The sequence below is a fragment of the Sparus aurata genome, chromosome 10 (genome assembly GCF_900880675.1).
Source record: "Sparus aurata chromosome 10, fSpaAur1.1, whole genome shotgun sequence".
NCBI lineage: Eukaryota > Metazoa > Chordata > Actinopteri > Spariformes > Sparidae > Sparus > Sparus aurata.
This window is the reverse complement of record NC_044196.1, coordinates 10,117,666-10,133,304: the sequence shown is the minus strand read 5'-3', so window position 1 is coordinate 10,133,304 and position 15,639 is coordinate 10,117,666. Positions and strand designations below refer to the sequence as shown.

Below are 15,639 nucleotides of genomic sequence, written 5' to 3'. Positions count from 1 at the left end.
GTGTTGTGACAGCTGAGGACAGGAAGTGTCCTGATATAAGAGTCAGAGCAGATAAACAGTAACAGAGTTGATGGAGGAAACGTTGTTCTTCTTCTCCTTCATGTGTTGTCTTCTGATGGATGGAGTTTCACTGCTGCCTGACCTCATGTTGTGTTGATAGTGTGAACATGTTGTACTCTTCTGTGTGTCGGTCTTCTGATGTTAGAAGCTGATTTACACTGAGGTCACATTAAAGACTAGAAGACACAAAGGAGATGAATGTATTTGTTTTTATTGTGTCAGATTCTTATTAAAGATAATCTGATGAATAAAAACAGTTATTATATCAACAAATATTGTTCATGACATCATAAAGAATTAGAAGCCTTGTGAAAGTTTAAAGTCATCGAGGACATTTACCTTCATATAGTACTGATCAGATGTGACGTCATCAACCACAGAACATTTATTACCATGGTAACATTTAATAGTTCAAATAAAATCATGCAGTTGCGTTTGAACATAAATAAAACTTCTGATCAAACTTGTTTCCATCAGGAGAATAGTGGAGTTACTGCAGGGAATTAGTTTTAGACAAAAACGTTTTTACATTTACATCAGCCAGCAGCGGTTTCGCGCATGCGCGATTCATTCGCAGTTCTGAACATCTGCTCACACTGCAGCTGCGCAGATGACTGCGCCAGCTGTGAGCGCTTTAGGAAGGTGAGGGGCCACAGCAACACCCGCTGCTGCTGAGAAGAGCAAGAGCGACACGCGATTTCTCATCAGAGTCTCAAAAAGTCTCCAGTAACACCAGAAAGAGTCGCTAGATTTGTCGCTAGTCGTTTTTTTTTTTTTAAAGGAAGAAGAAGAGAGTCGCTGGAGGGTTTGAGAACTCGCTACATATTGAGACAAAGTCTCTAAGTTGTCAACACTGTGCAGAGAGAGCCGGGATCCAAACACCGGAACAGTACGAGAAGAGTCCAGTCAGTACCGCAGCTCGGCTCTCTTGTTCTTGTTCTTGTTCTTGTTCTGGCAGTTTGCAGTCGTAGTAAAGTGAAAAGTGTTTCTTCGAATGACAAAGACAGCTGAAATATTTCAGATCAGGCTGAACAGAGAGAAGAGAAGGAGAGAAGTTATTTCTGTTCTCTGAGGAAGAAGAAGAAGCAGCTGAGGGGTGCAGCGAGTGACAGGGGGGCGGGGCTTCCTGTGCTGTGATTGGTTACCTACTCTGGCAGCTGACTGCTACATGTGGGTGGATACACACAGATAAATAGAGCGCACGGCTGCACACAGTCACAGTCTCTGTGTTTCTGTGTCTCTCGCTGTCGTTGGTGGTGTTTGTGTGACTGACCCGGGATCAGCACTGTATACTTTCATCAATAAAATGATGTTCCTGGTAGAATGTCTCTCTCACAGCTGACTGAAGTGTCCTGTCACTGTGGAAGCAGTGATGAGTTCACTGTCTGTTATTTCCCTCTCTGATAAACACGGTAGTGTCCAACAAACAGCAGGATTTTACATGTGTTTGACTTTCTTGTCAAATCCATTCTGCTTTATAAGATTCCAGATCAGATGTTCAGGTTCAGATCACACGGTCATGTTGTCCCCGACATATATTTACATCACTTTATTGCACTTCAACGTCAGCGACGGACTTCCTGCTTTACTCTGATCAACTCTTCTATTTGTAGAATACAGTTTATATTCTCTCCTCTCGATCGTCCTCCTTCATATTTAGATATGTGTCTGAATCATCAGAGTTAAATCACACTTGTTGTCAAACTGTCTTGATGATTTAATTCTGATGCTTTGGACTCAGATCGATATATACGAGAGGAAGATGGAGAGGAGACGATATGAACTGTGAGCTCTGAAGCTGTGCAGGAAACGTTACACCAGAAGAGTCTGACTTGTTTGGGTCTGGCTCTGTAGTTATACTGTAGGAGAAAGGAGGCGTTTTGTGTTGCAGGATTCTTTCGAGTTGAACCGTGTTAAACTTTACTGAAGTTGATGTGAAAGAGTCCATGTTCGTGTGTGCAGTCAGTCTGTGTGTTAGTCAACAGTACATGAGTGAAACTTTTCAACAGTCATTTCCTCCTCACACCGCAGTTTTCAGTCTTCAGTGTGGCTGAGTTCTCCATTTTGCTCCGACAGACTAGTGCGACTTAAGTCTCACAAACTCGTATATTTATTTAATTTAACTCAGTGGAAACAAACCAGGATTTCAACGATGATTAACTGAACGTTTTAAAAGATTAACATTTATAGATGTTTATATATTTTGATCTTTTGTCTTTTCAACCGTTTAAAAAGCATCAGTTACTTTAAGAATGTATAAACATACAGACAGATTTCTATATGTCAGGATGTGGAAGGTGTTGTGTTTTGTTGTAATCCTGTGATCATTTCAAATGAACCAAGTGTAGCCTGAGCACCCTCACCCCTCCTCACAGCGGGGCGCTGTGTCTCTCTGGTGCACTGATTGATGGGCGGTCACTCCTCTATATAGCAGGTGGTTTTACCTGGCGCGCCCTCTCCTTTTGCCGTTCTGCTCGTCCTCAGTGGTGGCGGAGTGGATGTCAGCGTGGTGGAGCTCAGGTGGTGTGGCTCTGCTGGCGTTGGAGCGTCCTTGGCATCTTTACCACAGATGCACGTTATCTCTGCAGATGCACGTTATCTCTGCAGACGCACGTTATCTCTGCAGCGCACAGGTAAGGCGCGGTAAAGCGCACCGCTGCCTCTTCTCCCCACTCACTTGTCGATTGTGTAAATGTGACACAGTTGTCTCCGCTGCAGTGTGGCAGACTGCTGGTGCCGTGGGGCTGGGTCGTCCTTCTGGAAGCCCATCTGGGTGTCGTTGTGTTCTCCACGTGGTAAGTCGGCGTTGTCCGCTCCTCGCTTTCCATTCTGTTGTTCCGCCTCCAGCTGATTGCTATTTTGTGTGTTGCCTTAGAATATTTATTCTGACTCTCCACGACGCTGTGCCGGTGAGGTCTAAAGACACGGAAGCCATCACCTCCTGGACCTACTGCTGTTTTGGTTATACTGCAACTGTGTTTTGTGTCTCCTCGGCTCTTCGGAGCTGCGTCGGAGGTCAATTGACCTCAGAGGCTTGTAGCGGAGCTGGCACTGGGGCTTAGATTGCTGCCCCTGGGAACTTCATTAATTAATATAATTAAGATTTGTATTGTGTTTTGGGAATGAGACTCCTCTCTATTTATTTAGTTAACATGGTTTAATAACCTTTTTCTTGATTTGGGTCTTTGTTTATTTCCCTGTTATTCAATTAATGTATTGTTATTCAATTAATGTATTGTGTGTGTGTGTGTGTGTGTGTGTTAAAGTGGCTGTGCTAGGACTGTGAGGCTTGGTTATATTCTTTTTGTTTGTGGACAGGTGCTGTGGGCCCCTGACGGTGACCTAATCCCTGGTGGTGGACCCTTTTCTTCACGACTGTGTGTGTGTGCAGTGTCACGGGTGCTTTTGTTAATTCTCCCTCCCTTGATTTGATTTCGGGCACCAAGGTAACCTCAGCCCTGTTCACCCCTTCATTTGGCCACAGCCTAGCAGCAAGTGAGTCAGCCAATGATGTCTGTCTTATTAATTAACTGTTAAATAAAACTGTTTAGATTTTTCTAAAAACGTCTCTCGCCTGTGGTAATTTCGGACTGTGCGACCTGTAATAAAGGTAATCAATTATTTATTTTCCACAATTAACTATTTCCTGGGGCGAAACTCCCCAGGTGGCGTTGTCGGTGACACCTTATTACCCTCCACTTGCCACAATTTGGCGTTGTCGGCAGGATCACCACATTTTAAAGGGTCAGAGACGTTTTTTTTTGTTATAGGTATTTATCTTTTTGTTTTGTTTTTCCCATTGACGTCGGTATTTGTACAGTGGTATAGCCAAAACAGCAGTGTTCAGTCCAGTGTTCCATGTTTCATATTATCTTGTAGTGTTTTCCAGGCAACATGGATGAGGAGGTACAACAGCTTAAGGAGCTGGTGTTGCAGCTCAGGGCGGACAACGAGCGACTCCACCAGGAGCGTGCTGCTTCCCCAGGGGGCCCTGCTGGGGCAGCTTCAACCTCTGCTGGTCCGGCTGGTCATGCCCCCGCTGTCGGTGTCTCGGCTGCTCTCGCAGAGCGGTTGGTTGTGATCCCACGAGATCGTAAGTGTCCCATGTTTAATGGTAAATCGGGTATAGGCATTGTTGAGTGGGTAGAAGAGTTTCAGGCATGTGCGCGTGCTCGGCACCTTCCTGCTGCAGAGCAGGCATTGTTTATCTTTGACCACTTGGAGGGAGAGGCGAAGGAAGAGATCAAGTTTCGCTCTGCCGCAGAGCAGAGAGATCCAGCCCAGATTCTTGCCATCTTAAAGGAGCTGTATGGTTGTAGCCAGGCATATGTCACCTTACAGCAGGCTTTCTTTTCTCGCCACCAACAGGAAGGGGAGACACTGCAGGAATTCTCACTAGCTCTTATGGCTTTAATGGCCCAGGTTGAGCGGCAGGCGCCTGATGGAATGCCCAATGCTGACGTTCTTCTTAGGGATCAGTTCATAGAGCATGTCCTTGACAGCTCCCTTCGTCGTGAGCTTAAGCAGCTAGTTCGTCGCCAGCCCACCATCACCCTGTTGGGGCTGCGTAGTGAGGCTATTAGATGGGAGAGAGAGGGTCTTCCAGGGGGCTCTAGGGGTCGCAGCTCTTCATTACCAACATCTTATGGTCTCCAATATGGAGTGCAGGGCCGTTTCCATCAAGTCCCTCAAGTTGCTCCCCAAGAGCCAGGATTGGGAGCAGTAATGGACCTCTTGAAACGTCAGCAGGAGCAGCTGAACCAGCTAGCCCAGACAGTAGCTGCTTTGCAGGCCCCTCCTCCATCGGGTCCGGGGTCCCGTTCTGGCCCTGTTGTTTGCAGGAGGTGCCAACAGCCTGGCCATTTTGCCCGTGAGTGTGACGGTGAGCGAGTTCTTCCCCGCCGGCGTGCTAACTCTGTCACTGGTTTCAATCCACATGCTGTCATGTCTTCTCGTTCTTCCCAGCAGTCGGGAAACTGAAGCCCGCTGAGCTGCCGAGCCACAGCTCAGTTGGGGAGTCCCTAGGCTCACAGCCAGGTGCAGCAGCGGAGCTGATTGCTTCCTGTCCAAATATTAACGTGTCCATTGGGGGAATTGGTGTCAAATGTCTGGTGGATACTGGTTCCATGGTTTCCACCATTACTGAAAGCTTCTTTTTGGCCCAGTTTGAACCTTGGGGCCATGATCGCCTTCGTTCTTGTCAGTGGCTACAGCTGCGTGCGGCTAATGGCTTAGCCATCCCGTACATTGGTTATTTGGAGCTCGACGTGGAACTGTGTGGCAAGGTGGTGCCCTGCTGTGGCATCCTTGTTGTGAAAGACCCCCCTGGTGCTTCATCTTTTGTTCCTGGAATCCTGGGAATGAACGTAATTCGCAGATGTTATCAAGAGCTCTTTGGTGTGCTTGGGTCTTCGCTGTTTGAATCACCCTTTGTGTCAGGGGCGCCTGGCCCAGTCCTGGCCGCCCTCCAGAAGTGCCACCAGTCTTCAACCCAGGTCATCTCGAGCCTCACTGGTGCCGTCAGGGTCCGAGGCAAGCGGGTGGTGCGGATACCCGGTGGCATGATGAAGCTGGTCACTGGTACCTGTTCAGAGCAGTTTGCTAGTCAGAGTGTTTTATTCGAGCCTCCCGAGTCCGGGTTACCAGCAGGGTTGTTGGCTTCCCCATGCCTGTTAAAGGTTGTTCATGGTACTGTGTGTGTTCCAGTCGTCAACGTTGGAGAAGCGGAAGTCCTCCTTTACCCCCGGACTAGCCTTGGTGTCCTGAATGCTGCTCAGGTTGTCAGCTTGCCTGCAGGGGTGACTGAGTTGGGGTCAGCCGTGGCGACGGTGTCCTCCCAGGTAGCCACCCCTACAGTCCTCGATAGAATAGGATCATTAGATTCATCTGCCTTAACTGAGCAGGAACAGACCAGTGTGAGGTCTTTGCTGGAGAAGTATGGCTCTGTCTTTGCAGTTAATGATGGGGATTTAGGGTGCACCGATCTTATCTCGCACGATATACGTCTGCTCGATGATGTCCCTGTACGGCAGAGGTATCGCCGCATCCCTCCCTCAGAGTACGAGGTCGTAAAGACCCACATTAACCAGCTTCTTGAGTCACAAGTCATCCGTGAGAGCAGTAGTCCTTATGCGTCCCCTATTGTTTTGGTGAGGAAGAAGGACGGTGGCTTGCGGCTGTGTGTGGACTATCGGTTACTCAACAGCAAGACCCGAAAGGATGCTTTCCCACTGCCTCGCATTGAGGAAAGTTTGGACGCCCTTTCGGGGGCCCGCTGGTTTTCCACCATCGACCTGGCCAGCGGGTACAATCAGGTGCCGGTGGCTGAGCAGGACCGTTCCAAGACTGCCTTTTGTACCCCCTTTGGTCTTTTTGAATTTAACCGGATGCCTTTTGGTCTCTGCAACGCCCCGAGCACCTTCCAGCGGCTGATGCAGCGGATGTTCGGAGATCAGCAGGGTCAATCCCTGCTGCTGTACCTGGATGATATAATCATCTACTCATCTTCTGTTGAGCAACATCTGCAGCGGCTGGAGATGGTGCTCGATCGGCTTCAGAGAGAAGGCCTCAAAGCCAAACCTGAAAAGTGTGCATTTTTCCAGCAGCAGGTGTTGTACTTGGGGCATGTCATTTCGAGTCAGGGAGTTTCTACAGATCCCAAAAAAGTTGAGGCTGTGGCTAATTGGCAGCGCCCCCGTCACATCTCAGAGCTGCGCTCCTTTTTGGGTTTTGCTAGTTACTATCGGCGCTTTGTTGATGGTTTTGCAAAGCTGGCCAAGCCTTTGCATCAGTTGGTGGCTGATCTCGCTGGAACTAAGTCGAGAAAGGGGTCAGGTCAGGCACTGGGGGCGGCTTGGACGCCTCTGTGTGAGGGGAGCTTTAATGCTCTGAAGTCCAAGCTGGTCTCCGCCCCCGTGCTGGCCTACGCGGACTTTTCACGCCCCTTTATTCTTGAGACTGATGCCAGCCATAGTGGGCTTGGAGCTGTGCTTTCACAGGAGACAGATAGTGGTGTGAGACCAGTGGCTTATGCTAGTAGGGGTCTTCGGCCCACTGAGCGCAATATGTCCAACTACAGCTCTATGAAGCTGGAATTTCTTGCGCTCAAGTGGGCCGTTACAGAGAAGTTCCGGGAGTATTTGTTGGGACATAAATGTGTTGTGTACACAGATAATAACCCGTTGAGTCACCTTCAGTCTGCTAAACTTGGAGCTGTAGAACATAGGTGGGCTGCTGAGCTTGCTGTTTTTGATCTGGAAATTAAATATCGTTCTGGGCGCAGCAACAGGAATGCCGACGCACTGTCACGACAGTACGTACCTGCCCCTTGTTTGGCCCCCCCACTTTTGCCTGGCACTTTGGTCCCCAACAGCATTCAGTCAAATCTACATCTGGGTCCTGTTGTGTCTGCCACTCAGTCTTTGGTCTCCATTCTTCCATCCCACTCTGCATCTGACCTCCGCGGCATGCAGGAGGATGACCCCCTGCTGAAGGAGGTTTTGTTTTTTTGGCATCGTGGGTCGCTTCCCACCTCAGCTGAGAGGCGGCAGCTTTCCCATCCAGCAACTGCACTTTTGCGTCAATGGGACCGTCTGGTTGAAGAAGATGGGGTGCTCTTCCGCCGGGTCTTTCGTTCTGACGGCGGGGAAGAGTTCCTTCAACTGGTCTTGCCTGCTGTGCTCAAGCAGGAAACACTGCATCAGCTCCATCAGGAGCATGGTCACCAGGGCATAGAGAGGACTATTGAGTTAGTCCGGCAACGTGGCTATTGGCCAGAGATGGCATCAGATATTAAGAACTGGGTCCAACAGTGTGAGCGCTGTCAAATAGCCAAGGACTCAGGACGGGTCCCACATAGTTATATGGGCCACCTGCTTGCATCTCGGCCAAACGAGATCGTGGCCATTGATTTTACATTGCTTGAACCCTCTCGCAATGGGCTGGAAAACGTTTTGGTGTTAACGGATGTGTTTAGTAAGTTTACAGTGGCTGTCCCTACCCGGGACCAACGGGCTTCAACGGTGGCCCAGGTTGTGGTCTCCGAATGGTTCTACAAGTTTGGTGTTCCTAGTCGCCTGCACTCGGACCAGGGCAGGAGTTTTGAGAGTTCCTTGATCCATCAGCTCTGCGCTCTGTACAGTGTTGCCAAGTCCCGTACTACCCCCTACCATCCAGCGGGTAATGGCCAATGCGAAAGGTTTAATCGAACCCTCCATAACCTTTTGCGTACCTTGCCAGCTTCCCGGAAACGGGACTGGGCTTCTTGTCTGCCGCAGGTGCTCTTTTGCTACAACACCACACCACATCAGAGCACCGGTGAGTCACCGTTTTACCTAATGTTTGGGCAGGAGCCTCGTCTTCCTGTGGACTTCCTGCTTGGTCTCGTTCAGGATCCAGTGCCTGGTGAGGTACAGGACTGGGTTGCTGAACATCGAGCCAGACTTAAAGTTGCTTTTGAGGGTGCTCATGGGCGATTGTTGGCTGCAGCTGGCAGACGCAAAGAGAGACATGATCAACGTGTCCGGGATGCACCTCTACCGGTGGGACAGTTGGTGTACTTGAGGGACCATGGTGTGAGAGGCCGACATAAGATCCAAGACCTCTGGAACTCTATGGTCCACCAGGTTGTGAGGGCTCCTGCTGATGAGGGAGCAGTTTATACAGTGGCCCCCGTGGATGACCTGGATAGGACTCGGAAGGTGCACCGAGATATGCTGAAGGCTGTGGTCCACCCTGAGGCAGTAGCTTTTCCACCCCCGGCGCCGTCTTCACCAGTTTTGCTTCCTCTGGCAGCTTTTGTTGATGACTCCCCCAGCAGTGACCTTTGGTTTTTAGTACCTGAGACACCTGTGCTACCAACTGCTGTGCTGCCGCTTGCAGCAAGTCGTGATGCTTCTTCTGCTCCCATTGTGATGCCGCACCAGGCCGTGTCCAGATCAGCGACACCTTTGGACCATGGGAATTCATCACAGCCAGCTCCCACTTTGTCCCCGGCTGACCAGCCTAGTACCAGTCAGCAGTCCCTGCGTCGAACCAATCGTCCTACTGCTGGCAGTCATCCAAATGTCCACCATCTTCCTCGGCCAGCTGGCCCTCAGGGCCATGTGGCCAACCGACCCCCTGACCCTGCGTCTAATTCTCAAGTGGTTGTTTTCAGACCTTGGTGTTGACTGTGGTTTCTGTCCATCGTCGGGTCGACGATGCAAAAGGGGGGGGCAGATGTAGCCTGAGCACCCTCACCCCTCCTCACAGCGGGGCGCTGTGTCTCTCTGGTGCACTGATTGATGGGCGGTCACTCCTCTATATAGCAGGTGGTTTTACCTGGCGCGCCCTCTCCTTTTGCCGTTCTGCTCGTCCTCAGTGGTGGCGGAGTGGATGTCAGCGTGGTGGAGCTCAGGTGGTGTGGCTCTGCTGGCGTTGGAGCGTCCTTGGCATCTTTACCACAGATGCACGTTATCTCTGCAGATGCACGTTATCTCTGCAGACGCACGTTATCTCTGCAGCGCACAGGTAAGGCGCGGTAAAGCGCACCGCTGCCTCTTCTCCCCACTCACTTGTCGATTGTGTAAATGTGACACAGTTGTCTCCGCTGCAGTGTGGCAGACTGCTGGTGCCGTGGGGCTGGGTCGTCCTTCTGGAAGCCCATCTGGGTGTCGTTGTGTTCTCCACGTGGTAAGTCGGCGTTGTCCGCTCCTCGCTTTCCATTCTGTTGTTCCGCCTCCAGCTGATTGCTATTTTGTGTGTTGCCTTAGAATATTTATTCTGACTCTCCACGACGCTGTGCCGGTGAGGTCTAAAGACACGGAAGCCATCACCTCCTGGACCTACTGCTGTTTTGGTTATACTGCAACTGTGCTTTGTGTCTCCTCGGCTCTTCGGAGCTGCGTCGGAGGTCAATTGACCTCAGAGGCTTGTAGCGGAGCTGGCACTGGGGCTTAGATTGCTGCCCCTGGGAACTTCATTAATTAATATAATTAAGATTTGTATTGTGTTTTGGGAATGAGACTCCTCTCTATTTATTTAGTTAACATGGTTTAATAACCTTTTTCTTGATTTGGGTCTTTGTTTATTTCCCTGTTATTCAATTAATGTATTGTTATTCAATTAATGTATTGTGTGTGTGTGTGTGTGTGTGTGTTAAAGTGGCTGTGCTAGGACTGTGAGGCTTGGTTATATTCTTTTTGTTTGTGGACAGGTGCTGTGGGCCCCTGACGGTGACCTAATCCCTGGTGGTGGACCCTTTTCTTCACGAATGTGTGTGTGTGCAGTGTCACGGGTGCTTTTGTTAATTCTCCCTCCCTTGATTTGATTTCGGGCACCAAGGTAACCTCAGCCCTGTTCACCCCTTCATTTGGCCACAGCCTAGCAGCAAGTGAGTCAGCCAATGATGTCTGTCTTATTAATTAACTGTTAAATAAAACTGTTTAGATTTTTCTAAAAACGTCTCTCGCCTGTGGTAATTTCGGACTGTGCGACCTGTAATAAAGGTAATCAATTATTTCTTTTCCACAATTAACTATTTCCTGGGGCGAAACTCCCCAGGTGGCGTTGTCGGTGACACCTTATTACCCTCCACTTGCCACACAAGGAATGAGCAAGAATCTTAATAATATAATTGTTTAATTAGATTGATCCTTTATACTATCGCATCGCGGTATGTACACTTTTATTAATAGTTGAAAATAGAGAAAGGTTTGGAGTTCAATGGCCGATTGGCATATGGTCATTTACAGTTTTTCTCAGTCACTTTGGTGCTTTTCTCACATCACTATTAACATTTGCACAGCAGTTAGTGCATTTCTCAAAACAATTAGTGCAAACTGCAAAACCTAGTGGATAACCTGCAAAAGCACGTCACTTGCTCAAAATGGATAGTCCTTTCCTCAAAAACAAGTATTCATGTCAATGAAACTGCCAGTGTCATCAAAATGACAAGTCTTGACACCATCTTTATGAACTCGATAGTTAAATGGCTTTGTCATGTTTTCATTATGACAGTTTATTCTCTCTGAGTTTTCCAATGCAAAGAAAAGGTCAGAACTCGGTGACACTACCTGAAAATGCTCAAGACAGCACTATACACTACTTGTACAGCCATTTGAAAACTACAGTAAAGTTACACATTGCTGTAGTTAGGGGAATAAGTGAGTACAAGACACTGAATACGTATGTTTCACATTTTAACTGTACATGCTCTTTGCAATTCTACAGCATTGTGCAAAAGAAAAATACACTACAGTCATTTATTTAGAACATACATAAGAAACACCCTTTTGGTAGAGCTGTGCACAAATGTGAACAATATATCAGTACATATTGTAACTGAACATAGGTAAATCATTCTGGCACATCCAGACAGCCCTCTTCCACCTCTGTGAGGTTGTCTTTCAATCCTATGTGGTGCAGAGTAAAATTACAGTAATGTACAGTAAACATGAGATATTATGACATGTTGGATTACTGTCCAATACTATACATACCTGTTCTCCCTACGAAATGTTTGAATGATTGAATTCACAGTGGTTCTTCCAACATTTGGTTGCACCCTCCGACCAGCCTCAGCCATTGTGAGGCCGTGATTGACAACATGGTCCACAACTGTAGCCCTAATTTCATTAGGAATCTACCTATGTATTTAGCCTCTTCTCCCTCTTCCCCTGTTTTGTCCCCTTCCCCTTCCTCCCCGCATCCTCACTCCTCTTCCACGATGTTGACCTTCCATTTCTGTGTCACAAAATTTTAGAAATGGTACACACTATGTCCTGCTCGGTTCATATATGCTTGCCAAGTGAGGGTTCATGGGATTCATCCCTGATATGAGTGACTGTGAACAAGTGGCTTGTCATTGGTTACAACTAATACTTCACACACCTCCTTGTGAGTGAAAGCTGAAGTTCACCTGAGAGCAATTGTTCAATTTAGGAGACATTTCCAGGAAAAAATGATAAAGAAAGGTATAAAATTTGCTTGACAGAATTTGATAACTAATTCAACAGTTTTGTATGTAATGACTCAAGCAATGAAATGAAGACATTAGTTTTATTGGGAGCGACCATTCAGCATCCATAAGTATAGTTCATTTTGACTGACATGACATAAGCAAATGATAATGTCATAAAACAGCAGAGAATTGTATGAAAGTAACTGATACATGCAATTTGTTCAGGAGAGGAGAAATTGCTTCTATGATGTGCACAAATGACTAAATGTTGCGGAGGTTGAACTAATAGTTATGAGAATTTAAATTCTGATCTGAGAAAAGCATCAAAGCGACTGAGAAAAACTGTAATTAGAAGATAAATGGTAATTGGCACTTGTAAATTGAAAAGGAGTTGACTGGATTGGCTTGAAGGCGTGGATTCTCCATAGTTGATTAGTAAGGTTTCCTATTACTTTTTAACACTCCTTAGGAGGGGTAGAGTTTTGGAATAGGATGCAACAGCTGATTTGTGGGATTACCTTACAACTACACTTGAGAAGCCATAAGCAAAGATTTTGAGAATAAGGAGTACCTTTCAGAGTTTACTGAAAAGGAGTGTATCTGAGGGGAGTCCTGCAAGAGGCTGAGGGCAGCTGAATTCCACCTAATTAGGATAAATAATTAGTTATCTAGTCATAAAGTAACTTAAAATAAGGTGCTATAGGACTTAATAAGAAAAAATAATTAGCTTTCCTTAAATTGCAGTGCAAACTAGAACTCTGAACTCAGTAATTTGATTGGATGAAGAGCCCTTTGTTAGAAACAGACAAGCACAGCGACAGGAGTTAGGCGAGGTAAATCATAATGAATGTGTTTCTGTGCCTTTTTTCAAGACCTAGTAGGTCTCGAAGGGGGGAATATGAGGTATCTGGAGGACAACACATTCTGACCTACTTAGGTTAGATTCAATCATGACCAATTGATTTTCATTGTGTGAATGAAGGTCCAGGAGGTAGCTTCCAACTGTGAGGGACCAAAGGTAACAGACGATAGTGCTTTGCTAAGTTTGACCTGCATGACAAATAATAAGAGATGCCTAACACAGGTCAAACTGTTTTATTGTCCGTTGGATAATTTGGCAAGGGAACCAATCAGAAGAAGTGGGTGTCCTTGAGAGGGGACTCTAAAAGGCCCTCAAAGAAAGAACAGGAGGGTGGCACTTGGAATGATCTCCTGAGAGCAGAGGGCGAAGCCTTTTGGCATTGTTTTGTCCACAGATTTGATAATATCAGAAAGCGGCCGCTTCTGATCCGGACTCAAGGCTCTAGATTCGGTTTTAATAAAGATTGCTCTATCATTCCACCCAGCCTTGCCTCCGCAGAATTCTTTTATCGTCGAACTACACGCCAACACCTTTCGAGGAGGAAAGCCCAGAAACTACAGAGAAAAAGTTTATATGTGTTCATAGTGTCTCAATGTTATTTTTATATCACTGATATTATGTCGTCACACCTTTACAACCAGACAGGCTGAACAATCCACACCCTCTTTGTCTGTGTGCCTCCATGCAGCATGTGTTCTGTGTTATTCACAGACTTTTGACGCCATCTTGTGTCAGAAGAACAACACAGCAGCTTAGCGTTAGTATCCAGACTGTGTCCAGTCAGGAAGTCCTTGTGTGTGATGATGAGGATGATGAAGACAGAGGAGTGCGTAGAAGACTAAAGACAGACTGTAGATGTTGGTTGTGGTACATGTGAGGACTGAACTGTGATCACATGACTCTTCACCTCTGTCTCCTCTCACAGGGAGAAGATGATCTGCAGGATCCTGCTGCTCATCAGCCTCAACTGTGTCTGTGGTCAGTTTACAGCTTCACTTTCTGACACTGTGATTCAATGAAGCAGTTAAAGTGGCCCACATGTGAGCAAACAGCTGATGTTGATGAGCCTCTGCAGCTCTGAGACGTCACTAAACTGTCCACACAAACATGGAGATGGAGTTTAAAGGCTGCCATGTTAAAGCTGTCAGTGTGTCTGCTCCTCACTTTCCCTCTCTGTCTCCTCAACAGGAACATTTGTAGTGAATGTGACACAGACCTCCTATCAGGCAGAGGAGAACCACAACATCACACTGGAATGGACGTTCACAACCACAGCTGACACTTCCCCCGACTCACTTTATATCTTCTGTCAGATGAAAACTGATCACAAAGTCTCAGTCCTGTTTGAAATACGTGGAGGTGTTGTGATCCCATAGTCTCGGGATCAACAGTTTGTAGGGCGAGTCCAGTGGGACAAAGACGTCCTCAGAGACGGACGACTCAGACTTCATGTGTCCAGACTCAGGACTGAGGACTCAGGACAGTACCTGTGTGATGTGATGACAAACTATGGTGTGGACTTTGGTGAATGTCAGCTCAACGTCTCTGGTAAGTTCAGTTGAATTGAAGTCAGTAAAACTTTTTTGGATCAATAACAACCTGAAGAAAAGTAGTGAGGATGACCACAATCCTTCACTTCATTCTCACAGTATCAGAGAAATATGTCACAACTTCAGCTGTTCTGTTGTTTGGTCTCTTTACAGCAGCGAGGGATCCACCAGAACCTGAGAGACCCGACACAGACACACCTGAGAGGCCAAAGGGGGCAAGTTCAGGAAAAATCACCCTCTATGATGTGGGGGGACTGGCAGTGCTACCTGTATGTGTTGCTGTTCTTTTATTCATTCACTGTCAGTCTGTTAAACACGATTTTGCTTCAGACTCCAGTGGAAGACTTAAGAAAAGTTACATCACAGTAGAAACGGAAGAAATTGTTTTATCAACATGTTAATGAGATGTAAGGACAGACAACTTCAGAACACAACACCTCAGCACCAGTGATGACTACATCCTCCAGCACCTGGACTCCTCTGAAAACCTCCACCAGGATGCTGTTTGTGGACTTCAACACCATCATCCTGGTTCTGCTACAGAACAATCTCTCCCTGCTGAGTGTGATGACTCCACCTGCAGCTGGACGACAGATTTTCTATCTGTGCTGAGAACATGAACAATTCATGTCAGACATCCTGTTTACATTTATATGTTATCATGTCTTCAGTTATTTTTGTGTTTGTTCTTTTGCATCTAAACACAACAACAGATTCCTCATATGTGAAAACTTTCTTAACAAAACTGAATAGAATTGATTCTGATTGTGATACAACTGAAACTGTACATGTTATATATCATCAAACTTTTTATTTGAATTTTATATATGTATTTATATATGTACATATGTATACTAGGGTTTATATTTTATATAGTTGTGCGTTTTAATTCCCTGTGAGATTAAACTGAAAATGTGACCCTTCTGTAAATCATTCTGACTCTGTGAAACACTTCATCACTTTGCTCTTAGATATGAAATGTGACTGTTGTTGATTTCCAGCAGGTGAAAATATACCTTTCTATTTCTTTACTGTGTAACATCATTGTGACTGTAGGAGCTCGGAGGGATTGTGGTGACAGATGATTATTGTTTGACAAATTCTCTCCTTTATGTTAAGATTTAGATTGATTTTAGTTTTTCACATCATAATCTGTTCAAGTACAGAAGTTTAAAAATATAAACTCTGAATGTTTGAATCACAAGTTGAATCAGTCCACTGGGAAC

The 15,639-nt window shown here is 46.6% G+C and overlaps 1 protein-coding gene and 1 long non-coding RNA gene across 2 annotated transcripts; both read left to right on the top strand.

Annotated features, from left to right (window-relative positions):
• Nucleotides 1-3,954: 3,954 nt before the first annotated feature.
• LOC115589347 (uncharacterized) lies at nt 3,955-8,881 on the top strand. Its single transcript, XM_030430190.1, has 3 exons — nt 3,955-4,942; nt 5,026-8,759; nt 8,876-8,881. The coding sequence occupies exons 1-3, from the start codon at nt 3,955-3,957 to the stop codon at nt 8,879-8,881; spliced, it is 4,728 nt and encodes a 1,575-aa protein (XP_030286050.1).
• Nucleotides 8,882-13,803: 4,922 nt separating this feature from the next.
• Nucleotides 13,804-15,106, top strand: LOC115588995 (uncharacterized). Its single transcript, XR_003985440.1, has 3 exons — nt 13,804-13,841; nt 14,052-14,411; nt 14,567-15,106. It is a non-coding gene; the product is annotated as an uncharacterized LOC115588995 (long non-coding RNA).
• Nucleotides 15,107-15,639: the final 533 nt, after the last annotated feature.